The 27855-nt window shown below is 41.0% G+C and overlaps 1 protein-coding gene across 1 annotated transcript in view; it reads left to right on the top strand.

Moving 5' to 3' along the window:
- Positions 1-27855, top strand: part of LOC132383152 (kinesin-like protein KIF18A) — a 112456-nt gene that overhangs the window by 38489 nt on the left and 46112 nt on the right. The window contains exons 8-13 of the mRNA XM_059954004.1: positions 339-413; positions 4023-4129; positions 18918-19080; positions 19550-19714; positions 20245-20366; positions 22620-22867. Of these exons, the coding sequence (XP_059809987.1) occupies positions 339-413; positions 4023-4129; positions 18918-19080; positions 19550-19714; positions 20245-20366; positions 22620-22867 (880 nt within the window). The remainder of the gene's footprint in view (positions 1-338; positions 414-4022; positions 4130-18917; positions 19081-19549; positions 19715-20244; positions 20367-22619; positions 22868-27855) is intronic.

The following is a 27855-nucleotide window of genomic DNA, read 5'->3' on the forward strand; positions in this document are numbered from 1 at the left end:
CTACATGAATACTGAAGCAATTTGGCATCTATTTAATCTGACCTGCTCCTGAAGACAAATCATAATTTTTGCAAATTGAAAGCGAATTAAAGAAAAGAGAGACACTCCAAGTGCTTTTCTGGTTTTACTTAATCTGTTTGAACACTTGTTTTTATTTTTCTGCTTAAATTTGATTATTTCAACATGGAATAGAGTGAGAATTCAGTTTTAGACATTGATAGCTTTCTGTTTCGATCTTCTGTTTAGATCTTCTGCAGAGTTTCTGTGTTTAATACTGATCACCCGTTGCAGGAGGATAAAGCAATTTTATGTACAGACTGACCTTTTTTCTGTTGCAGCTGAAGAGTAATATTGTGAGTTTGGACTGTCATATAAGCAAGTATGCAGCTATATGCGAGGAACTTCGGAGAGAGGCAAGTACTTTGGCTTATTTAATCTTCTAATGAGCTCTAAGTTGGGCGCTTCATTGTGGGCTAAACAGTTCAGAATCTGATTGTCAGAAGATTCCTATCCGGAACTGGTCAGCAGTGAGTCAAAAGCCTGAATCTTTTTGCCTGAGTCATGCACTATTACCATAGAATGTAAAGGTGTTAATATAGTGTTTAAAAGAAAAGGTAGCAATGAGGCAGAGCTTGATTATCATGAGTTCTTTGCAACAGAGTGGTGCATGTATGGAACACCCTGTTGCGGTGGTGGTGGTAGAGAAAGATACATTAAGGACACTTAAGAGACTTCTAGATAGACACCTGGATGATAGTAAGATGGAAGGCTACGTGGGAGGGAAAGTTAGATTGATTTTAGAGTAGGCTAAAAGGTCAGCACAACATAATGGGCCAAAATGTCTGTACTATGCTATAGTGTTCTACGTTCTATTATAAATGTTCACATTACCATTTGTGTCAAGATATCAAATGCTTATCAATAAGGAAGACATTTCAAGCCAAAACATTTATTTCACCAGATCCTGATGAAGGATCTCCATAGATGCTGACTGACCTGCTGAGTTCCTCCTTTTGTGTGTTGCACCGGATTTCCGGCATCTGCAGAGCCTCGTTATTAACTTTGTGGAGCTCCATTGCATATTTTCCAGCATACAAAGAGGCCGAAAGGAGGCAGTGTTTTAGCTCAGGCCTATACAGGCAAAAATGAATGTGCATGCCAGATGGCAGAGGGCAATTAAAGGTAATCTGCTGCAGCCACTTAAGAATTTCCTGGAAGTCCTTGAGCTGAACACATCAGTTGATTTGAATCTGGTGGGAGACAGGGTTGCTGTACTAGCCCACAGATATCACTATTAGATCTGCTGCTCCTTGTCATCATGAAATAGCTCGTTGTAGTGTTGAGTGATCTGCAGAGATAGAATGTATGCAGGACTGTAGAGGGTGTTAAACTAGTACCATCATATCTTGTGTGTTGTGGGAAAGGATAATTACTTCAAAAGGTGTAGAGTTATGCAATGTTAAGTATACAAACACCTTAAAGACAATGAAGGTAAAAAATGTCAGCTGTCATAATCTCTATAGATTCTTGATTAACTGTTGTGAATCCATAACTGAAACAGGTGAAGGATTTGGTTTGACTCACCATAAACAAAGTATACTATTTGTCTGTGTTCTGAACGATGTAATTGAGCATATTTTCCATTAACTACACACTTTCCATTTCTTTAAATTCTACCCTCCCCTCTCCTCTCTTTTGTTAACCCATCAACCAATCCCATCCTGTCTAACCTTCTCCAAAAGTCCCGTCCTCAAACAGAAAGTTAGCTTTTGAAGCCTGTAAGAGAATTCAGAAAACGTTTATTGTAAAAACCAGCATGTAATAGATTGAAGTTTTGGCTCTTGGAAATTATGTCCAATATTTAGCTCCTGTGTAAAAGCTTTGATCATCCCCAACTGACAAAGCATGATCATTGGGTGAATCCTTAATGCAAAGTTAATTCAAATTATTTTCCCAGTTTCACACACGTGATTTTTGTTCCATCTGCTGTTCAGATGTTTCTTCCTCCGGTGAGGCATATTCCTCCCTTCATTAGCGTCGGGCACTTTCACTGCAACCTCCCATATAGTAAAGAATCTCGATTCACTTTTCTGTACATGCAAGCTTCAGCAAAGCCAGCCAGTGGTGCAGTGACATCTGCACTGGGCTTCGAGGTGAGTGGTCCCTGGTTTGAATCCGGCCAGTTCCTTGCACGCTCTCCACCTGCCCTGGGTTGAGCGTCAAGCTAGCAACTCGGCCTTGTAAATAAACACAAATACTAAAGAAACACAGCAAGGTGCTTGAACTCAAGGTGCCGAAGCAGCTTTGAGTGCTTCATTGCCTCATTAGACAGCCTCCGGGCCCGAACACCAGCCTCCCACTTCCAGACACCTTGGCCAGGTGCAGCTGTTCCTGTGCCAGGGCCGCAGCGGTCACAGTCCGGAGAGCGAGACCGAGCAAGGAATACAACAGGGCGTGTGCCCACCACCACCTGTAGGATCTACCGGCTGATAAAAGTTTGGCTTGAGGGATGACTTTCAGTAGATCGCAGCGAGGTAGTTGCTCTGCTACTTACGAAACCCTGAGCCCAAATTAGGTTGTCTGCGAATATTTCAGCACCGGGTTCCCCATGAACATTCGGTGTGGTAAACAGGTTTAGAGGCGGCGCCCATCTGTCCTTGCTCCGGGCCAGTAGCAATGGCACTTCCTGCTGGCCGGTTACCCGAGGCCAACCAGTGATCCCTGGCGTGAGGATATCACTGCATTTAGGCGACTGATGACCTTGCGTGCGTTCAAGTTCAATAGTGGGCGTGACAGGGAATGAGGAAAGGTGCAACTGACTCATATCGTTTCCTCGCAGTCCGGTGGTTGGGGACCACTGAAGTACACTGTGTAGTGCGTGATGGGGGAGCTACATGCATGCGCAGTGGGCAGAAACAACGGAACTAAAACCCCGCAACCCAGAAGCAATCTCTCAACAGTATTTGTGTATTTATTCTTCTTTTTTTTTTTGGTATCTACTGGGAAAGTCTCAAAGATCGACCAGTCGATCACGATCGACGGGTTGGCAACCACTATTCTAAATTGTTAGGGCAACAGGTCCTGATGGACTATTTGTGCCATTCTCTAATTGTCCTTTTTTCTCTCCAGTATTGCAACTTTCTTAATGCAAGCTCTAGTTTGCAGATGGGATTTGCGGAAGTTATGCAGCTTTTCCTTTGTTTGCAAATAATAGTGTGTTGCTTAAACTTGTGGACCGTTCCGAATACCATGATCTATTTCGTTATTTAGAGCAGGGTCAGGTTTGAGGATTTTTTTTCTCTAGCTGCTTGGTCCTATCTCCCCAACCGGAAAAAAACTTATAAAACTTGGTTCAATTTAACCTTTGAACGTGATGAATAGGTGGAATTAAGTTCCAAGCTTCGGGCTCTTCTGTGGGAGGTGTGTCATGTTCATGATAATATAAGCGGTACGGCTAACTAAAGTACCAGAGATTAGAAGTAATTATTGTAAGTTGCATTAAAGAATATGCTCCTTTCCAAAATGTTTTTTTTGTCAATGTTTCATTTCATGGAACAAATTCAGTTGTGCTGTAAATGCTGTGGAGGAGAACCCTTTATTTTTTAAGACTGTATGCAATATGTTTCAGTTGAACTGCCATTACCAGATAAGCAGTAATCCCCACAATCAAGGAGATGGTTTTTGTGATGATTTTCCATAGAATTGTTGAACCAGAAGGATTTCTTTCTTCCTTGCTAATGTAGGCATTAAAATTAAGCCCAGCTATCAAGCTCAAACTAGATGTTCTGCTCATCAGCACTGCTGTCATTTATTATATCCTTTTTGAGATGAGAAGCCTCAGTTCTTGGGCGTGCCTGAGGGAAGGGGAGAGGGAGCGATTGTGTGTGGCTGGCCTCTGTGGAATTTTATTCAGAATACTGCCTGCAGCCCCTGGGTAGTAACAAATTCCAATGTGATTAGCCACAACCAAACTGAGTTAAATGGACAGTAACTGACTTTCTTGGAATCATCTTTACCTGCAGGTCACACAATTGAAAGACAAGTTGAAGGCTTATGAAGAAGGGAAGTACGCCATTACCAGGAGTGACCCAAGTACAGTCCAACCCATGCTGTCCAGTCAACAACAGGGGTAGGATGCCTGGATTTACTTAAATTAGACCCTTACATAAGATTGAACAGATTAATCTCAACAATTTTTTCAGACTTCAAAAGCAGTTTATTGCAAACTAGCTAAGTGTCATTAATTTCCCACGCCACAGTTAGTCCTGTTCATTTCTGTAATGCTGGGTTAATTCAGGAACAGTGCAATTTGCAAAGCATCAAAATACTAATAGATATTGCAAAGAAGTCATGAGAGGAATCCATTCCATTGGATTTCATGCTCCTGATTAAATAACTTCATTACCCTAATTCACTGTTCATTTTATTCTCCAGACAGATAAATTATACAACTGCACACAAATGTTTGTATTAAACCTCAATCATCCAACAGTCCAGCACTCAAATGCAGCAGGGATTGATTTGTGCAGAGATGATTAGTTAGTATTCATAAATGAAAGGTCTTGGCCTGAAACGTTGACTCTTTATTCATTTCCATAAATGCTGTCTGACTTGCTGTGTCCCTCCAGCATTTTGTTTCAGGAACTTGAAAAATTGTATTATGCCTGGGCTCTTCTGAAATGCTGGACAATGTTAGCTTGTCTCTAACGGAAGACACTGCTTTCTGGTGCTGTATGTTGTTTATGGCATGGTGCTGTGCTGTTGCTGGTCAAGCAGCTGATGCTAGAGAACCAAAATAGAAATGTACCTCGAACATATCAACCATGATACTGATCTAAACTAACGCAATTTGCTCACAGTTGGCATGTGTCGCTTCACTTGTTTGGTATCCTGATAGCTGTCTAAATATTGTTACTATATCTGCCTCCACCACACGTCTTGTTCTAGGTAATCTGTGTGGAAAACCTTATACATCAGATCTCCTTTAAACCTTTTTCCTCTCACCTTAAGTCTGTGCGCTCTGGTTCTAGACTCCCCTAACTTGGGAGGATGACTATTGCTATCTACCCTCTGATGCCCTTTATAATTTTGTAAACCTCTAAGGTTCCTACATTCCAGTGAAGACAAACCTGGCCGATCCAATCTCTCCTTATAATACAGCAATCTATTCCAGGCAACATCCTGATGAATCTCTTCTGCACTCTCTCTATTGCTGCTGCATCATTCCTGTAGTGCAACATTCAGAACTGTAAATGCACTGTACTCATGTTTTGTCCCAACTCTTACTTTCAAAGCCTCGCCTGGTGGAGGCAAGCAAACTAAAAGTCTTTTTCACTGTCCTATCCATCTATGTCTGCACTTTCAGGGAACCATGGACTTAGATCCAAGATCTCTCTGTACAGAAACACTCCTAAGATTGTTGCCATTTACTGTACACGTCCTACCAGAATTTGACCTCCTGGAGTGTACTACCTGACACTTGTCTGGATTAATGAAATATTGATAGGATTTGTGTTTCAGACCTCACACTTGGGCAATGTAGCTGTGTAAATTGTGGAAGTCTAGAAGAATCACCTGCAGCTGGAATTATCAATGAAACTAGATTCAAGTTTTAATTGGCAGAATTTATATAGATAAGCAACAATTTGCATTTATCTGGCACTTTTCATGACCTCAGGACACCCATTCTACCCCACAAAAGCAAGTCCCCTTAAGCAGCAACTAACAATGACCATGTAATTTTAGTTGCTTAAGAGGTTAATATTGCATGATACTATCTGTTGTCCTTCAAAAAGATGCCTCGGCAACCTATATAGCCTGCTTGAAAAGACATAGACTGTGTAACCTCCTCTGAATCAGGACATCTGATGGCTCAGCACTCTGCTGTACTGAAACGTCAGCCTGGATTTTGTGCTCAGGTTTCTGGAATGGGACTTGAACCCACAATCTTTTACCTCAGGGGCAACTGCTGGCCAACCGATGGAAATGTGGAACACACCATTGCTTCACTGCTAAGTGAAGCCCGACAGATGCAATAGATTCTAAAAACAAATTTGTGGATCCGGACTAACGTATGGTTCCCTCGAAGATTGGTTGAGTTTATTTCCTGTGTTCGCATAAGGGGTGAAGAAAAGTTTGAAGCATGCTGGCAAAGTAAATACAGAGCATTCTTCAGTAGGTTGACTGGAAATAATGTTTGCTTTCAGTATATTGTAGTATGATAAAGATTTTGTCTAAGCTGAATCCATTGAAACTATCAACAGATACTCTTGATGATTGATTGTCCTGCCAATGGAAGAAGGTTTTTGGCAACCAAATTTCTGGTTCCAGTTTAGTAAGAAATTACTTAATTATATAAAAACATTGTTCCCACTGAGGACTTGCCTTCCACTGCTCTCAACTGATCTCTGACCTTGTGGAAATGAAAGAAAGGATGTTTCAAAGCTCCAGCAGTGGAGAAACCTATAAATCATGAGATAGCAACCTATAAAAACCTGTTAGGAACTGGAAATTTCACTGAACATTTCAAGTTTTCTTTATAATGCAGAATGTTTCATTTGTGATTTGGAATGAGAGGATAATAAGATGCGCTTTTTCTATTTTTGTTTTAAAAAGAGTGTAGTTCTGAGGGTACAGAGTACAGAGTACTTTACATATTTATGAGCAGACAAGGATAGGCACTCACTTGCTCCAAGTCTGCACATATTTTGATATGCATGTGATACATAAATCTGAATTTGAAGGCTGAGAAGAGATTTAATAGTGTAAAAGGATCTAGTACTTTCACAGTGTATATAACTAATAAGCTCTTCTCGGGTACAGTTATCGGTTATAACTCGTGTTTTGATGATAACTGCCATCTTCATCAGGGATGATGCCTCAGCATGTCTGGTCAGGTGGTATTTATACTCTTGTAGTCCATCCCTCCTGATGGGTTAGTCCTCATCCAATCAGGTTTCCACTCTCCCACCTTGATTGCAATTGAATTCCAGTTCTTATGAATTTCACTTTTAATGAAAACAAAGGTCTCACTCCTAAGTAAGAACTGGAATACAACTGTATCAAAAAACAGAGGACATAGATGTAAAAGTTTAGACTAAAGTATACAAGGGGGAATGTAAGAATAACCATATTTACATGAAGAGCAGCTATGAACTGGAATTGGCTAACTGGGGAATGGTGTAAACAGAATCAATCAGGACTTTGGAAGGAGAATTGAGTAGGCACTTGAGAGAGAATAATTTTCAAACCGACGGGGAAAGAGTTGGGAAATAGGACTGGAGGGATTACTCTGTTCTAGGATTTGGCATTGACTTGAGGTTGAATACTCTTCTGTGCTGTAACAATTCAATAATTTACAGTTTCATTGCTTTCTCAGGAAACATTGTCTCAACCCAACGCACATTTCCACCTATTTCCAGTCTCTGAGTGAATTTTTCACTTCCATGGACTTCAGTCCCACTGAGGTATTTGAAAGCAAGTAGCACTTCCTACATGCAAACAAAGATCTTATATTTTCAAGCAAATTAATTCAAATAAACAAGAAAGGGATATTATTTCTATCAGCTTAGATTTTGCTTTAAGATGTTGGTATCAAATTGCACATGATCTAGCTAAGTTTACAGTAGACACAACACAGAGAACAGTAGTCAAAGACAAAATTTGGTGGAATTGTGCAGTCATGGGGAAGAATAAAACTAATGCAGAGAAGTGGAAAATGACTTGTTTGCCAGAATGGTTGAGAGCCAATATGCACTGACTGGCACTGAAGGAAGTGCAGGAACATAGCTGTATAAAGGCAGATTGAGAAAATCATTTCTTAGTCATAAGAGCTCCTTGGCTGCTCATACAGACGGTACATAGTGCAAAGTGAAATTGTTATATTGAACCATCATGACAGATTACGTGTAGATCAAATATATCGTAGCAGAGTGTTTAAATCACTGGACGAATATCCTGAGGCCAGGACAACTGGCATCTCAGAATTCCTTCATAGAGCTGAGGAATTCAAATAATTAAATATATTGGAAATATATTTTAAAAAAAGCAATTAGCCCATAAGACATTGAAGCATGCCTTATATGTGCTTGCTGTCTTAAGTGCGATTTCTCTCTTATACGTGCTATTTGTGCCTCGTGCTTTGTATAATCATTGCTACTGTGTTCTGCACCTTGGCCCCAGAGTAATGCTGTTTCATTTGGCTATATTCATAGCATTCGTGTATGGTTGAATGACAATTAAACTTGAGCTTGAGAATTAAGCTATTTGACCCATCAAGTCTGCTCCACCATTCCATCATAGCTGATTTCTTATCCCTCTGAACTCCGTATCCCTGCTTTCTCTCTATAACCTGCGATGCCATTGCTAGTCAAGAACCTATCAACCACGGCTTTAAATATAATTGTCTTGCACAGCCATCTGTGGCAATGAACTCCACAGATTTACCACAAATAATAATAGGCATCCGTTAGTCTCATGAGACCATGGATTAGTGCCTTGGAAGGTTTCCAGGGTGCAGGCCTGGGCAGGGTTGTATGGAAGACCGGCAGTAGCCCATGCAGCAAGTCTCCCCTCTCCACGCCACCGATGTTGTCCAAGGGAAGGGCAAGGGCCGATACACCTTGGCACCGGTGTCATTGCAGAGCAAAGTGTGGTTAAGTGCCTTGCTCAAGGACACAGCACGCTGTCTCAGCTGAGTCTCGAACTAGACCAATGCCTTAATCACTTGGCCACGTGCCAACACAAATATTATAACATCATTATCTCATCTTTTCTCAGAGGGTGCTGAATATACCTTAGAAGTACAGTTGTGTCAGCGTGAATTAATCAGTGGTGGAAGAAGCTGTGCCGGAACCTGTTAGTCCTGGCTTTAATATTGCGGTACCATTTCCTGACTGACGGCAATGTGGTGAAAAAAGCACAACAGCTCCTCAACACAGGAGCCCCCCAGGGCTGTGTTCTAAGCTCCATCCTTTACTCTCTGTACACCCATGACTGTCGCCACACGCAGCTCCAATCTGCTAATCACATTTGCAGATGATACTGCATTGATTGGCCCTATCAAGGCAACCTACAGAGAAGTCATCAAAGTGGTGTCAAGAAAACAACCTCTCCCTCAATGTCGCCTAAACAAAGTTGCTGGTTGTCACAAAAACGAATGTCGCAAAAACAAAGGAATGGAGACAGGCTCACCATTATTGACATCAATGCACCTAGGGTTGAAAGGGTGAACAGCTTTAAGTTCCTCGGTGCATGCATCACCGAGAATTTCACTTGGTCTGTACATACCGGCTGTGTGGTGAAAAAAGCACAGGAATGCCTCCTTAACCTCAAACGGTTGAAGGAATTTGTCGTGACCCCTCAAATCCTAAGAACTTTCTACAGGGACAAAATTGAGAGCATCCTGACTGGCTGTATCACTGCCTGGTACGGGGACTGTACTTCCCTCAATCGCAGGACTCTGCAGAGAGTGGTGCAGACAGCCCAGCGCATCTGTGGATGTGAACTTCCCACTATTCAGGGCATTTACAGCGACAGATATGTAAAAAGATCATTGGGGACCCGAGTCACCCCAACCACAAACTGTTTCAGCTGGAAAACGGTAGCACAGCTTTAAAGCTAGGACCAACAGGACATCTTCTTCCACCAGGCCATCAGACTGATTAATTCACACAGACACAATTGTATTTCTAAGCTATATTGACTGTTCTGTTGTATATCTTATTGTACATACTATTTATTACAAATGACTATAATCTGTACATTGCACATTTAGACGGAGATGTGGAGATTTTTACTTCTCATGCATGTGAAAGATGTAAGAAATAAAGTGTGGTAGAACGTGATTGATAGATGTATTTAAGGTGGAGATAGATAAAAATCATACTGATTGGTAGGACAAGCTTGGTGGGACCTATTCCTGCTCTTGCTTTCTTGTGTCTTTGTGTCTTCATCTGGTCCAGATGTTACTCTAGAACCATCAGTAGGGTTAATTGGCTGTTTCTTCATTTGGCATGGGCAATAGATGGTATCTATATAGCTGAGCAAATTTTAAAAGAAATCTGACCACCAAACTTTAAGAAGAATGCAGCCAAGATGTACTGGAAGATTCAGGTTCAGATTCATTTATTTATCACATGTAAATTGAAACATACAGTGGATGTGTCATTTGCGTTAACAGCCAGCACAACCTAAGGAACTTCAGGGGAAGCCTGCAAGTGTTGCTGCTAATCAGCCAACATAGTATGTACACCATTCTCAGCAGAGCAGCAACTACAAAACAAAAATAGCAAAGTAAGCACTTTCCTCCATCCCCCCTCTCTCGGGCTCTTTCTTTCGCTTTCACACCTCCAGCCCCCGGACTGCTACCTCTGGGCCTCCAGTGTACTCACAGACACTGAACCTCCGACTTCCTTTCTGGACTTGCAGATTCAAAGACCCATGGCTTTGGCCATTCAGCCTCTGCTTTTGATCAACCTTCAGGCTTCGACCTTCAGTATCCACCCCAGAACTATTTGGTGATGACAGGACCTTAAACACTGTACTTGCTGTTGACAGGACCCTGAACTCCAGACTCATTGATGACAGGACCCCTAACTCCAGGTGTTGGAGAAGCTGGGGTTATTCACCTTTGAGCAACGAAGGTTTAGAATTTGATATACAGAAACTCAGAGTCCTAGAGGCACACAACATGGAACCAGGCCTTCAACCCCACCAGCCATACCAAATATTCAGCAAAATTCTGTGAAGAAAATATATGTTGGCCTTTCCTTTAATTATCAGAAGCATAGGCTACAAGAGCATCTCTTCCATTTCATGCACATCTGCTCCCACCACCCCACCAGGGAGGGATAGGGTTCCTCTTGTCCTCACCTACCACCCCACCAGCATCTGCGTCCAGCACATAATTCTCAGCATACAACTTTCGGCTTCTCCAACAGAATCCCACCACCAAGCACATTTTTCCCTCCTCCCCACTTTCTACTTTCAGCGGGGATCCCTTTCCATTCCACCCTCCCGATTAATCTCCCTCCTGGCACTTATCCTCATAAGTGGAACAAGTGCTTCACATGCCCCTAAACCTCCTTCCTCACTACCATTCAGGGCCCAAAACAGTCCTTCCAGGTGAGGCAACACTTTACCTCTGTATCTTTTGGGGTCATATTCTGTGTCCGGTGCTCTGGGTGTGGCCTCCTGTAGATTGGTGAGACCACTTCGCTGAGCACCAGCGCTCCATCAGCAAGTGGGATTTCCCAGTGGCCACCCATTTTAATTCCACTTCCCATTCCCATTGTGATGTGTCTATCCTATCCATGGCTTCCTCTACTGTCGCGATGAGGCCACATTCTGGTTGGAGGAACAACACCTTATATTCCATCTGGGTAACCTCCATCCTGATGGCATGAACATTGATTTCTCGGACTTCGATAATGCCTCCCCCACCTTCACCATTCCCTATCCCCTCATTCCCTCTCCTTATCTCCTTGCCTGCCCATTGCCTTCCTCAGGTGCTCCTTGCCCCTATTAGATTCCCCTTTCTCCAGCTCTGTATCTCCTTTGCCAATCAACTTACCAGCTCTTTACCATCCTCCCCTTCCCAGTTTCACCTATCACATTGTGTTTCTTCCTCCTCTCCCTCTATCTTTCAACTCTATTCATCTTTTTTTCCCCCCAGTTCTGCTGAAGGGTCTCGGCCCGAAATGTTGACTGTACTCTTTACCATAGATGCCGCCTGGCCTGCTGAGTCCCTCCAGCATTTTGTGTGTGTTGCTTGGATTTCTAACATCTGCAGATTTTCTCTTGTTTGTGAAGACCAGAAAGGTTGTGCTTAAATTGCATATAACAATAGGGAGGACAACATAGAGAACTGGTCACCATTGCAGGAAGAATGTGATAGCAGAGATTTATGAGGATTTACCAAGAATATTTCAACCACGAAGTGTGCTTAATTAAATTGAGTTTAATTAAACCTGGAATAGAGGAGGATGAATTGAATTTTAATTCAGATACATGAAACTGAGTGGCCAAAATGGACAAGAAGAATGTGTTTGCTTTGGAGGTAACTATCTGGAGGTATAGATTGAATGGAGTTAGTAGAAGGATAACAGCACAGTGGATATTCCTTTTCACTTGGAAGGAAGTTGGGAGTATTAAGGGTCTGGAAATTTTCACTCCAGCTTAAAGTGCAGAGGTTTACCATAACCCACAAATCTGTGGATCAGTGGGAGTGGAGGGTGGAAATCGACATAACCCAGATAATTCTCTGTGGTAAGCCCAGACCAGATGCAGAGAATCAGGCAGAGAATGAAGAGTTATGGCCTGTCCTGTTGCTCTCTTCTATACTGTTAGTTGAACATCAGCATAACTGACTAGTCACAATGATCCCTCTATTCCACCGGTCTTGTTATTTCTTCGGTTACTCCTTTTCCTTTATTATTGTTCTTCTGCAAATCTAGCATTCGTTCATTCTTCTCTTGCATATTTACAGAGGTAAGGTGTATTGCTCTGCGGCTTGCCGTGGCAGGCAGGTAAGCCTCTCTCTCGATGAATGATGATATCATAGTGTTGCATTTATAGATTGAACTATTACGTTTGTGGACCATGAACTTTTTTAGACATGATTTTTATATTCTGAGCTTTTGTCGCCCATTCCTTTTTCATTTTCTTGTGTGAGGGGATTTGTGTTCTGTTAGTTTTTTTGTGCGGGGAGAGTTTTTTTTTGCAGTCAATGTTCCTGTTCTGTTTTTGTGCAGGTGGAGGGGTGTTTTTGGGTGTTGGTGATCGGGATGCGTTCTCTTCTGTGCAGGGGTGGGTGAATTTGATGTTCTTTCTGACTGGCTTTCATGTTCTTTCTTGTCTTGTTGCTTTCTCGAGATGGCAAATTTCAGAGTTGTGTAGGGATACATGCTTTGTTAATAAATGAACCTTTGGTTTTCTGCTTGGTGAAAGGTGTTTAATTGACTTGCATATTGTCTTGAGTATTTTGTTCATTATCCTCCATGATTTCCAGCATTTGTAATATTTTCAAGTCACTTATTGTATTTTAACGATATACATGTATACTGCCACATAAGACAATGTTTCTCCAGACTAGGATGTAAAACATAGTACACATAACACACAATAACTTAGGAAAATAAGAATTAAATCTACAAGTTAATTATGCATAGATAAACAAACTAAAGTGCATAAATTAAATATTGTAGGGTACAATGCAAATTAACTGATGACACTTTGAAAGCGATGGGGAGTTCAGAAGCCTAATGGCTTGAGGGAAGAAGCTGTTATCCATCCTGACCAATCTTGTTTTTATGCATCGGAGACTCCTGCCTGGTGGTAGTGTGTCAAAGAGGATGCTGGATGGATGGGTGGGATCCTTAATGATAATAACTGCCTTGGTAAGTGTCCCCAGTGGAGGAAGACCTTTGCATTACTTGCTCCCTATCAGGTTGATGGTAAATGATGTCCTGCATTTTCAGTTACTCTGTTTAATTCTGGCACAACTACAGCTTTAAAAGTTTGGCAACTTAGTCAAATACTAGTCTTGTATAGTTAGTGCCAACCCCAATATAACTTTCCTGGATTCCATCCAGTGAGCAAGGCTGCTTGCCAGGCTACTACAGTCCGGTATGGATTCAGTCTGGATTTTCCTGGAGTTAGCATCCCACCAGTAACTAATGTAAGACCAGCTAGAGGCAGGAATTCAGTAGTTTTGCTGATCATACCAGCTGTAAGCCATAGAAGAGTACAGGCCCTTCAGCCCATGATGTAACCTACTCTCAGATCAATCTAACCTTTCCTTACCACATAGCCCTCCATTTTTCTATCATCCATATACCCATCAAAGGGTTTCTAATGTCCCCTATGTATCTGCCTCTACCACCATCCTGGCTGCATGTTCTACACACTCACCATTCTTTATAAAATAAAACAAGCTACCTCTGGCATCCTCACTATACTTTCTTCCAATCACCTGGAAATTATATTAGCCATTTCTGCCCTGGGGAAAATGTTTCACAGCCAGATCTACTCAATCTATTCTATTTATCATCTTGTACAGAGAGAGAAAATAGCGAGTAATTTATGGTATATGGATGTTTCTAGTAATGTTGCTATTTATTGTACACCCTTAAGTGCCCTTAAACATAGGAGACTGTTGAGAGTTGACCATCTTTGTGAGTCTGGTGATGTGTGCAGGTTAGATCTGGTAAGGACAGCAGATTTCCTTCCCTGCAAGGCTTGTTATTTTGCCGCAATCTGGTGGTTTCATAATTATAGTCACTGAGATAAGCCTTTATTTTAAGTTCCATATTGACTTAATTACTTGAATTGTGTCTCTGAATCAGTGGCCCATATTTCTGAATGCTAATTCAATAACTTACCCACCAGACTGCTGTAACCTTTATTGATATTTGAGGCATATAATGGCATCCGTGACAATGAGGAATAATAATTCTTTCCAAACTCATGTAAAATGAGCCCTAATAAAAGTCTTGAATAGTGTGTTACCCGCGTAGTAAGGAACCTAATGTTTTCAAATACAGTCACACCAAATAAGAGATTATCCCATTCTTTTTAGTCGAATGCAGTGGTTTTACTGGAATGTGTGGCTCTATGGAAAATGGCACATTTGATCTCTTTGAAGACAATGTCTATTTGGATGGCATTTTGAGCCTGGGGAAATGTCATTAGGCTGAGGTGTGCCTGTTGTGGATTGGATAGAAATACACAGTGTAGTAATGTGGCGTACACTCTTCAATGAGGTCTGTCATTCAAGCTGTTGCATACTCTTTCCCTGTCGTCTTTGTATTCCAGAATTAGATTACACTTGCTAGTAATGTTTCCAAATAACCTCAAACATGCTGATAACATGCAGTGGTTAATGGCCAAAGTCAGGCAAATGCGAATGCAAAAAAATTTTTTTCACTCCCATTTAAAAAACTCTCTCTCTCTCCCCCCCCCCCCCCCCAGATCATTGTCTTGCTGCAAATCTTTGGGTAGCTAGTAAGAGCTGGAACCTGAGATACATTCCTTTCCACCCCCCTTGTTTTGTAAAGTATGTTTGTTCAACAGTGTGAAATGTGCAGGGAAACTTGAAATTCCGAACAGCTGCCGGACAGCCTTTGCAGGAATTTGTCATTTTCCTTTTGATACCCAGGACCACAATTCAGCGAGTAAGATGACTGTGGTCTGTACATTCTTTATGTACAAGGACCCTTCAGTTCACACTTCTCAGACAGTGAACTCTTCTTTCTGACATAAAAACCCAATGGGAAAGGAAAATGCAATTGTAGCCAACAAAAGAATTTAAAGACAGTTTAGGATGAAAGAAAAAGGCTTATAATGTTGCCAAAAAGACAATAAGCCTGAGAGATGGGAACATCTAGATGATGGCAAGGAAGCACCATGACTTAAAGAAAGAAAGACAAAGAAGAATACAAAACTAATTTAACAACAACCATAAACATCAAGTTGCAATAGCTTGTACAGACATGTAATCAGCAAAGTTAATGTGAGTTCCTTGTATTCTGAGACCACGAGAAATTATATTGATGGATAAGGAAATGTCAGGAGAATGAATGAAGTAACTTGTGATTTCTCTCCAAATCTTGTTTGTCATGTGCACAAACCACAAAAACATGCTTACTCAGTCCGTAGATTCAGACAACAAACAAATGTTAATTTTAAAAGCAATGAAGAAGAAAAACCTGTAAAACAGTCTCTATTAGTTGAAGAATTCAGTTCAAGAATCACAGCGTTATGTTGCTGCTTTATAAAACTGGCTGGGTCACATCACTATAGTGTAGTGGTTAGCACGACACCTGACAGAAGCAGCGACCTGGGTTCATTTCCAGCTGCTCTCTGTAAGGAGTTTGTCCTTTCTCCCCATGACCATGGGGGTTTTCCTTGGGTGCTCAGGTTTCTCCCACAGTCCAAAGATGTATCCATTGGTAGGTTAATTGCTCATTGTAAATTGTCCTGTGATTAGGTTAGGCTTAAATTAGGGGATTGCTGGGCAGCACAGAAGGATGTTGAGGCTTTGGGGAGGGTGCAGAAGAGGTTTACCTGAATGCTGCCTGGTTTAGAGGGGACGTGCTATAAGGAGAGGCTGGGTTGTTTTCTCAGGAGTGATGGAGGTTGGCCTGATAAAGATTATAGGAGGCATTGATAGATAACCAGTAACTTTTTCTTCCCCCCCCCCCCCCCCCCCCACGGTTGAATTGTCTAATTCCAGAGGGCATGCGTTTAAGACGAAAGGGTTAAGTTCAAAGGATAAATACAGGGCAAGTTTTTACACAGAGAGTGGTGGTTGTTTGAAATGCACTGCCTGGAGTTGTATAAAAAAACAAGTAATGAGGAGTGTTCATAGACTGCTCAGAACTCTGATGGTGGAGGGGAAGAAGCTCCTGTATTTACTCCTTGATGGTAGGTACAATAAGAGGGCATGTTTCAGATGTTGAAGTTCTACAATGATAGATGCCACCTTCTTGAGGCACCACCTCTCAAAGATATCCTCATGAGGTTGAGCCCAAGATAGAACCAGCTGAGTTTGTAGCCTCTTGTAATCCTGCACATCAGAGGCTTTGTCCCAGGCTGTGATGCAACTGGTTAGAATGCTATCCACGGTACATCTTCAGCCTCTTGTTTTGGCAGCCTGACGTACCCACTGGCTTCAAGCAGGCATCAATCATACCAGTCTCCAGGAATTGTCCTGTAGCACTTGCATCCAAAGTGATGAAGTGCTTTGAGAAGTTGGGCATCAAGCACATCGACTCCTGCCTGAAGAGTGAATCTGCTCCATTTTGCCTACCGTCACAACAAATCAAGAGCAGATGCCATTTCATTGCCTCTCACTCAACTTTGGAACATCTGGATAATGAAAATCCATGCTTCAACAGCTCTTCATTGACTACAGCTCAGCGTTCAAAGCGATCATCCCCTCAAAACTAATGACTAAGATCCAAGACCTGGGCCTTGGTACCTTCTTGTGTAACCGGATCCTCAATTTTTTCATTGTCAGACCCCAATTAGTATGGATTGGCAACAACATCTTCTCCACCGTGTTCGTCATTTGCAGTCTGCCCCCGATCAAAATCACCCAAAATAGCAACTAAAAAGGAGTGACCAGAAACATCATTACCTGAACTACAGAGTCCAGTCCACAAACTGTGTCATTTAAACCTTGCACATTATCCAGGACTCCGGTATCATCCTTCAACAGCATTGAGGGAGAGAGGGGAAAGAGAGACCATTCTAACACAGGGACCTTCCTTTGGGAGCAGCAAGCGAGAGGGGGAGAGAGAAAGAGATAGACTGTCACATGTAGACACCTTCCTCCAGCAGCAGTGAGTGAGAGACTGCTAGATGGTGCTGAACACCCACTCGCCTTCCACTCTTGCCTCAATGATTTTAATCTTTCAATCTTTGTCGGTGTTTTAGTTGGTGAGAAATGGAGTCGATCACAGGCTTTTGCCCTGTCTCTAGGCTTCTTGGCCTCGAGGACGCATGCTTTACTTGAAGCCTCACAGAATCCTCTCGGAGACAGCAAAGCTCCAGATCACTTGGAAATGCACCACCAAAATGTAGATGACAGGCTTCAACAGTAGCAGAACTACATTTGAAAGAAAAAGATTTAAAAGAAGTGTAAGAAATAGTTTCATGAACCTTCTGGTGGATGTCATCCTTGGTCACATTGTTTGCTAGTGCCCTCTTCTGGAACTACTAGTATCATCAGTATGTCTACTCCTATAATTAAACTTGACCAAGTACGTCACTGGAATAAAATATACTGACACAAAATATTGCAGATACTTGAATCTGGAGCATAAAACAAACTGATGGAGGAACTCAGCAAGTTGAGCACTGTCTGTGGAGGTGGGAAGGAATTGTTGACCCTCCCCTTCTCTTTACAATGTGTATTTTCCATTCTTATTCCTGATGCCGAGTGTCGATTCAAAATGTCAGCAATTCTTTTCCCCACAGATGCCGCTCAACCCGCCAACTTCCTCCTGTAGGGTGTGTTCTGCAAGAAAATCAATGCCCTTGCCATTTTGTGTCGCCTTCAAGTCTGAACCTCAAGTAATTGTTGGTCAGTTTAAACAAGAACTGTCATTTGTGGCTGGTCCTGACTTGCCTGCAGACAGATATTCAAGTGAAATGCATCAGTTTATGATATCTTTATTCATTCGGTCTATCCCCTAGTAGTTACCATAACAGTTTAGAAGGCCAGCAACCAGAAAGTTGGGTACAATTCCTGCCGCTGCTTGTGAGGAGTTTGTACATCCTCCCCATGACCTCATGAGTTCCTACAGGTGCTCCGGTTTCCTCCCACATTCCATAGATGTACGGGTAAGGGTTAGTAAGTTGTGGGCATGTTCCATGCTTCTGGCACCAATGGAGACACTTGCAAGCTGCCCCAGCTTATCATCAGACCATATTGCTCATTGACGGAAATGACACATTTCACTGTATGCTTCATGACAAATAAAGCTAATCTTTAATCTTTCCTTTCTCCTCCCTGTTGTACAATGCTGAAGCTGATACTTATACAAGTTTTGTTCATGAACTACTAGAGGATGATCAAAAATGAAATATAACTTCAGCAGTTGCATGTAATTCCAGAATGTCTGCTTCCCTGTGTCTTGTACAGATGGGCTGGCTGCTGTATGTGTTATTGTATTTTGGTGAAGATGTTAAACATCGATTTAATCTAACAAAATTATGAGAAAAATGTTTCTAAGCCGACTTACCTGGTCCACAAAGACCAAGAAAATGTCACTAATCCATCTGTGTTTGACTTTACAAAATGAAAAATAAATCAAGTGCACAATTCTAGAAAAATTCAACTGGGCAGAAACATGCACCATTTTAAAAAGGCTAAATCCCTGATTCAAGCCATTCCTTATCTTTGTGTCCAGCTTGGAGGCAGCTTTGCGAAATGCTTTCGCCAACCGCCAACTGATTCAGAAGAACTACTTCGAACTGGAAACTCGCAGTAAAGAAATGGAGCTGAAGACTTTCTTCCGTCTGCGGGACCAAGAACGTATTAAAATATTGTGTACCGAGCAGCAGCTGGAACAGGTAAGAGGCATAATTTTGAATTGGTACAGATCAATTTGACGCCAGGGTCTGAATAATTTGGTGGTTTAGGTGAATAGTTTATTAGGACGGTTTCTGTGGGTACATAATAATGAAGCTGCATATAGTCTGAATGCAGAAGATTTAAAGTTTTTCTCACATTCATTTTTTTTTTAATATGATTAACAATAAACAGACAAAGCTATAAAAATTCCTGCCTACAAACTGACATTTAATTGCCACTTTAATTAGCTCAGCACAACATTGTGGGCTGAAGGGTCTGTCCCTGTGCTATACTGTCCTAGGTTCTGTTCCTCAAGCTAGACATTCAAAATTCACTATTGCTTTCAAAGCTATGGAAAATGCAGTGCATTTGGTTCATCTAGAATTCTGTTGAGGCAAGAAATGTGAGATAATAATGTAACGTAGAAACCAATTACCTTTCACTAGAGTTCTTTTCCTAATTGGACAGGCTTCCTGTAAGTTTGAACGCAGCCAGGCAGCTTCTAGCCGTCGCCGTGACCATCTGCTGGAGAAAATGCAGCAAGTCGAAGAGAAACTCAAGGAGAATGGAAATCTCATTTCTCAGCTGGGAAGTAAAATTGGTTCAGATGGTAAAACCACATCATTCCCTCAGGTAAGGGAGAAATTAGCTTCTGGAATGTGTCTCAACCTCATCCTTCTGGGCATAATATCTATGTTAAACAAATTTTAGTAACCCTTTCCTCTTTTCGATTGCTTTACCTTAAAATAATTATAAAATAACTTTGGTACAAAATTTCTGGAAATGTTATTCTATTGAAGTTGACTAAGCTGCGACAGACTACAGTGTCTTTGAAATCTAAAGGGCATGTATTGAGTGATATGGTTCAGCCTTGTTAACTTATGTTGAAAGGTTTAATCAGCTGTGCTGGAAGTAGACCTCACCAAAGCTGAGAACCTCTGCAATTCCACCTGCCAGCTAATTACAAGCAGTGATAACAACAGTTTCTGGAGAAGATCTTGACCCAGATTCCAAACAGTTTTTTGCCCCTCGATGGAAATTAGAACCTGTGGGAAAACGGTTTGATGTTCACAAAGTGATGGGGTAAAATGTCACCATAAGGATTATATTGTGTTAGTTTGTAAATGGTCCTCTTTTCTTCTGAATAATTTATTATGGAACAGATCCTGAAACTGAGCATGCAGAACCTTATGTTGAAGGCTGAAGTGAGCAATAGCAAGCAACATGGTGATTATGTGACACGCCTGATGACTTTGCAAGACCGAGACAGTCGACAGACAGAAAAGTAAGAAGCTTATGCATTTGTTAACACAAATAAATCCAGTTTGTACTCTTTTATTATGGCTGAATCAACATTTGTCCATGAAATGTGTGATGCACCAAGTCATACATTTGGGGAATGTGCTGGATTTGATCTCTGTGCTGTGCTGAGTCAGTTAATCTTCAATTAAAATGGGTAGTTAGGCTGGGAATTTGTCTTCATACAAAGAAAGGAAGAGGAGAAAGATATTCTGTACTTCAGCTATGATCTGTTGTATGCTTTTGTTTGTGTGCACATGAACAGAGGACAAGATTGAGCATGCTTTGAGGACTGATTCATATAACAAATCTCACTCTTTGCATGTTACTTAAGACCCATTATTTTTGTGCTGAAAGTGGTGAGGTAAATGGTGTGGAAATTGGAATGAGAACTGTCAAAACAAGCATGTAATTCAGAACCAGATTCCTCCACCCTGTAATTGGGACAGGGCTGTGTACAGTGCTGATTTCAACACTTCATCACTTACACATGACACAGAGGAGCAAAGTGTCTCTTACTTAGCTGTACCAGCTTCATAGCTGCAGCACAAAGGTTATTTCCAAAGCAGCAAATAAGACGTCAACTTTCAACGGGTTGTCAAACATCTGAACTTGTCATGTTGATGTGTTTCTATTTGGTTTATGGGCTGATTGTGTCACCTTTAGCATTCTGAGGCAGGTGAATTTGTTTCTGCCACAGCCAGCAGTATTAATGTTCTCGAGTTTTTGATTGTGATATCATAGCTTCAGATCACGACGGAAGCATTGATTCCTCAGTAAGTACTATTGAAATCTGTATCCCGAGATGAAGGATCTTGACCTGAAACATGGACTATCCATTGCTCTATGTAGATGCTGAGTTCCTCCAGCATCTTACTTGCTGCTCCACATTCCAGTATCTGCAGTCTCTCATGTCCAGTATAACCGCAAAGGCAATTGGTGGTGCATTGCTTTCAGCAAACTGGGAATAGCTTGGAAAGAGTTCTTTATGTGTCTTTGATTCATTGATCCATTGGATTTGATGTTCAATGCTTACATTTTGAGCCAAACAACTAATTATAGTGCCTATAGTTATTCTATTATATTCTATCTCTTCCATGAACATGGCTATACTTTTGATCTCTCTGAACTCTGCTAATGTCACAGAGCACCACAACCTGAAGGGATTTCCAGGATCTTTGCCTTGATGAAGGATTTATGTTCTGACTGTCACAAGCTGACTTTCCTCACTGCAGAGGCTGGTTGCCCTCTGTGTGTTACCAGTACATTCAGAATAGGCTTCAGGGCATTGCAGACTCAGTGTAACATGAAAACTGCAGCCACTGGAAATCTGAATCAAATGCAGATAATAGTGTGATCAGCAGCCTAAGTAGTGTGAACAGGCAAATTATTTCAGCAGTGGCTAAAGCACAGGTATTTCTGATAAAAGACCATTTAAAAAGCAATGAAACAAAGAATTTAAGAAATCCTAGGAAGGGCTTTAAATAAGATGTGGAAGCAGGATTTGGCCAATCAGCCCTTCAAGTCCGCTTCGCCATTCCATCATAGCTGTTATATTATCCCTTTCAGTTCTATTCCCTTGCCTTCTTCACCCCATTCTTTTGCTTTAAATATATCCAATGACTTGGGCCTCCACAGCCATCTGTGGCAATGAATTCCATAGATTCATCTCCCCCCAGCTAAAGAAGTTCCTCGTCATCTCAGTCCTAAAAGGACATTCTTGTATTCTGAAGTCGTGCCCTCTTGTCCTGGACTCAGCCGCTATGGGAAACATCCTCCCCACATCTAGGCCTTTCAATGTTTCAGTGAGATTCCCCCTCATTCTTCTAAATTCCAGTGAGTAAAGGCCCAGAGCCATCAAGCACTGCCTGTACATTAACTCTTTCATTCCCAGGATAATTATTCTGTTAAAATACTTTAACAGAAGGAGCAATTTGTGCAAAAGGGAAAAGGGAGGATAATAAGAATGATAAGTTGTATGGCAGCTGCGTTTCATGGTTAAATTGAAGCCATCAAGTATTAGCTGATGAAAGTTTACTAAAAGAAAGGAGAGGAGTATTTCACTGTCACTCCATCTCAATGAAGGTTGGTTGCTTAAGAACTGGAAACACTTACTAGCCAAAATTGAATCCAGATCAGGCTGTTCCAGGAAGAAAGTCCTCTTGCTCTATGGGCTAAGTAAGTGGCAATCACAATTCCTAAGGAAGTTAAAGTGCTTTGCTTCTTTTTGCAATTTCAGGTTAGTGACCACCCTGCTCCAGGTTGCCCGGAAGCAGTTTGACATGCTGAGGGAAGCGAACCTTGCAACTGAAGACACGGTATCACAGTTCAGTGAGCTGGAACGTCTTGTACGAGGAGAGAAGGCAGTCTTATGGGCAGACCAAATAAGCCCAGAGGAATCCAAGGCAAATCAGCATTCAGAAGTAACAGCTCTTGCTACATTTTCTAAACTACATCTTCTACCAGAGAACCTATTTGAATCCACTGGTAAGCTGTTTACTTCTTGCTTTGTCATGTAAGTGGACACTCAGACAATTGTTTCTAGAGCTTCAGAATTTGTCTCCTTAGAATCTACTTTCATTTGGGGAAAAAAGCTTTTTTTTAAAAAACATTTTTAAAGTATTTTTCACAATTTGACATGAACTGCATTTGACTTGTAATTTAATTCTTGTAAATTTTTTAAAGATTTTTTAATGAGCATTTACTACTGGGTTTATTGATTTTTATCAATAACAGACAGCTCAGATGTCAGAAATACTGTTCCTTTTTCTTTTGGTAGAAACATCATCCTTTAGGCCTTGCACTCACTTCAGCCTTGCTTGTCTTAACTGCAGGACCAAATGAAGGCTTGCTAGCCTTTGCTTATACCGAAGGGACAGACCAAGCTTCAATTCATGATCTAAACTAACTTAATTTTAATATTTTCAGAGGTGTAGTAGGAAAATCAACCAAGGCTCATATCAGAGATTAACTTTATTCACCGTATACTTTTACAAGCACTAGGAATTTGCTGCAATGTGGTGGTCAGTGCATGACATGCAACAAAAAAAACAATAGTGATAAAGGAAAAAAGAATTATATAAAAATACAAGGTAAAAGTATAGATAAGAAATAAAATACATAAATACCAGCTTGTTTACAATGTAAACATTATAAAAAGTGGTTTTAAGTAAACCCTAATGTGTGACAGTCTTTGTGTGTAGTTTTTCATTGATTCTATTGTATGTTTTTTGTTCTACTGTAAATGCCTGTAAGAAAATTAATTTCGGGGTAGTATATGGTAACAGAAACACTGCCTATAAAAAGTATTCACCGCTCCCTGGGAAGTTTTCATGTTTTATGGTGATTTTTTAATTTGGCTTTTTTGACACTGATCAACAGAAAGAAACTCTTTTGTGTCAAAGTGAAAAAAAGTGACCTTAAGAAATTACAAATATAAAACACAAAATAATTGAATGTATAAGTATTCACCCCATTTAATATGGCACACCAAACCATCACTGGTGCAGCAATTTGGTTTTAGAAGTCGCATAAATAGTTAAGTGGAGATCTGTTTTTGGAGACCTGTGTGCAGTCGAGGTGCTTCAATTGACTGTAGTAAAATATGCCTGTATCTGGAAGGTGCAACTGTTGGTGAGTCAGTATCCTGGCAAAACTACACCATGAAAGAAAAAAGAACACTCCAAGCAGCTCCACTAAAAGGTTATTATTAAAGTACAAGTCAGAAGATTGATACAAGAAAATTTCCAAGTCACTAATAACCTTTGAAATACAGTTAAGACAATCATCAAGAAATGGAAAGAATATGGTTCAGCTGTAGATCTGCCTGGAGCAGATCGTCTTCAAAAACTGAGTGACTGTGCAAGAAGGGGACTAGTGAGGGAAGCCACCAAGACACCTGTAACAACTTTGGAGGAGTTAGAAACAGAAAACCTACAGCACAATACAGGCCCTACGGCCCACAAAGTTGTGCCGAACATGTCCCTACTTTAGAAATTACTAAGCTTACCTATAGCCATCTATTTTACTAAGCTCCATGTACCTATCTAAAAGCCTCTTAAAAGACCCTATTGTATTTGCCTCCACCACCGTTGCCGGCAGCCCATTCCACGTACTCACTATTCTCTGAGTAAAAAACTTACCCCTGACATCTCCTCTGTACCTGCTTCCCAGCACCTTAAACCTGTGTCCTCTTGTGGCAACCATTTCAGCCCTGAGAAAAAGCCTCTGACTATCTACATGATCAGTGCCTCTCATCATCTTATACACCTCTATCAGGTCACCTCTCATTCTCTGTCGCTCCAAGGAGAAAAAACAGAGTTCACTCAACTTATTCCCATAAGGCATGCTCCCCAATCCAAGCAACATCCTTATAAATCTCCTCTGCACCCTTTCAATGGCTTCCACATACTTCCTGTAGTGAGGCGACCAGAACTGAGCACAGTACTCCAAGTGGGGTCTGACCAGGATCCTATATAGCTGCAACATTACCTCTCGGCTCCTAAATTCAATTTCACTGTTGATGACGGCCAGTACACTGTATGCCTTCTTAACCACAGAGTCAACCTGCGCAGCTGCTTTGAGTGTCCTATGGACTCGGACCCCAAGATCCCTTTGATCCTCCAAACTGCAAAGAGTTTTACCGTTAATACTATATTCTGGAGTTACCAGCTACAGTGCCTGAGAACAGAGAGACTGCTCATATAACAATTGCTGCATGGGTGCTTCACAGCCTTATGGGAGAGTGGCAAAGAGAAAGTGGGCATGTGGGGAACTCTGAAGTCAGCTGGAAGAAAATTCTATGGTCTGATCAAACCAAAATTGAGCTTTTTGGCCATTAGACTAAATGCTATGTTTGGTGTAAACCAAACACAGTGCATCATCAAAAACACACCATCACCCCCCCCCCCACCCCAGTGAAGCATGGTGGTGGCTTCATCATGCTATGGGGATGCTTCATTGCAGGAAGACTTGTGAAGGTAGTGGGTAAAATGAATGCAGCAAAATACAGGGAAATCCTGGAGGAAAATCTGATGCAGACTGCAGGCAAGAGATTTGTTTTTCAGCAAAATGATGACCCCGAGCATTAAGCCAAAGCTACACAGAAACAGCTTAAAAACAGCTAAGTTAATGTCCTAAGTGGCGAAGTCAGAATTCAGGCCTCAATCCAATTGAGAGTTTGTGGCTAGACTTGAAAAGGGCTGTTCACTCACAATCCACATACAATCTGTCAGAGCTTGAGCAGTTTTGTAAAGAAGAGGGGAAGAATTGCAGTGTCCAGATGTGCAAAGCAATAGATACCTATCCACACAGACTTTGGTTGTAATGGCTGCCAAAGGTGCATCTATGAAATAGTGACTTGGAGGGGGTGAATACTTATGCAATCAATTATTTTGTGTTTTATATTTGCAATTAATTTAGATCACTGTGGAGATTGTTTTCACTTTGACACGATGATTCAATGTTGTAAAACAATAAAACATGAAAACTTCGGGGAGCGTGAATACTTTTTATACGCACTGTACATACTTTGATATTAAATTTACTTGGAACTTTGAAGAAGTGTTTATAGTGAATTGCAGTGTCTGAGGTAATAGATAAAGAGTGTATGGGGGTGGGGGACTAACTAGAATAATTGTTCAGATTAGCTGCCTGATCAATCATATTTCAAATTGCCTAAAATTGAATCTCTTCCAAAAGTGTTTATTGAGTTTAAGGACCCAATATATTTGTGATCTGAGTAATGCATATCTGCCCTGCTAATCACAGCTAAGTAAGAGGCGTATGCATCAGTAATTAGCTGAAATCATGCTGTGACAGTTTATGGTAATCACAGGGTAGATTTTCTTTCTAGATAGTCACTATACAGGTTCTGAATTTGTATAACAAATTTGTGAGGGTCAACCATAAACCTGAAGAGCAAATTGGATCTCACTTAAAAGTGGGAAATCTGTTTTCTGTTAAAAACGAAAGCTACTTTCCGTAAAGGCTTATAACATTTTAAAGTTTAACAATGCTGAGGTAATTATTTATTGTAGCTAATCTAGATCCTTAAAATCCATAACCTGACAGCAGGAGAGGTGTTTTTACAACTAATTGAAGCTGGCATTAAGTCTAGACATGCATTGCAGCAACAGGTAATAATTACTTCAGTTTTATAACTCATTTATAATTTTCAGTCACTTCTTTGTACAAACCATACGAGCAACATAAGGAAAACTGATAGAGATTTAATTATTTATGTTACTTGTGCAAAGATAGTGACTTTGTTGATGCTTAAAGATTTTTTCCCCAGTTAAGTCATTCCCCAAGTTAACTTACTCAAATATACTTTCAAGTATGAAAATTTACTTACTTTGAAAATTGTGATGTAATTCATGTCAAAATGTGGCAACATTTATAATGTTCTTTTAGTGAATAATTTGTACCATCTACTGCATTTTGCAATACCATAACACTTAAAACCATGCTTAATATCACTTGGTTGTCACATGACTCATTCTTAAACCAGGTTTGGAATTGAAATTATATGAAAGGCTTGAGAAAAAATTATTCAATGCCTCTAAGGGTGCATGAACAAAATGCTTGCATTGCAATTAATTACTTAAGAAAATTGTGTCAATTATTCATATGTGAATATAGCACACAGACTGGTGTGTGCTCCGAGTGGCTCACTGTTTGCATTGACTCCAGTGCAAATCCATGCATTTAATTGGCATGGCTGCCTCAACCAGGTTACAAAGGATAGCTAATCCTGATAAACCCTCCGCAATATCTTCCTGACATCTCGTTTGGAAATCAGAGATGACTGCATTGAGCTTCGGGTCAAGATGGTGCCAGAAAGCAACCATTCCTCAGGCTGCAGAAAAGGTGGACGCCATGGAGGGATTGTCTACAGAGTCTGTGTGGGTGGAGGTTAGAAACAGGATGGGGTCAATAACTTTACAGGGTGATTTTTATAGGTCGCCCAATAGTAACAGGGATATCGAAGAGCAGATCGGGAAACAGATCCTAGAAAGGTGTAATAATAACACAGTTGTTGTGATGGGAGATTTTAATTTCCCAAATATCGTTTGGCATCTTCCTAGAGCAAGGGGTTTAGATGGGATAGAGTTTGTTAGGTGTGTTCAGGAAAGTTTCTTGTAGATAAGCCGACAAGAGGAGAGGCTGTACTTGATTTGGTATTGGGAAATGAACCTAGTCAGCTGTCAGATCTCTCAGTGGGAGATCATTTTGGAGATAGTGATAATAATTCTGTCTCCATTACAATAGCATTGGAGAGAGATAGGAACAGACAAGTTAGAAAAGCAGTTAATTGGAGTAAGGGGAATTATGAGGCTATCAGGTAGGAAATTGGAAACAGAAGTTCTCATGGGAAAGTACAGAAGAATGTGGCAAATATTCAGGGGATATTTATGTGGAGTTCTGTATAGGTATGTTCCAATGAGACAGGGAGGTTATGGTAGGGTACAGGA

Source organism: Hypanus sabinus, chromosome 29 (genome assembly GCF_030144855.1).
Source record: "Hypanus sabinus isolate sHypSab1 chromosome 29, sHypSab1.hap1, whole genome shotgun sequence".
Classification (NCBI taxonomy): Eukaryota; Metazoa; Chordata; class Chondrichthyes; order Myliobatiformes; family Dasyatidae; genus Hypanus; species Hypanus sabinus.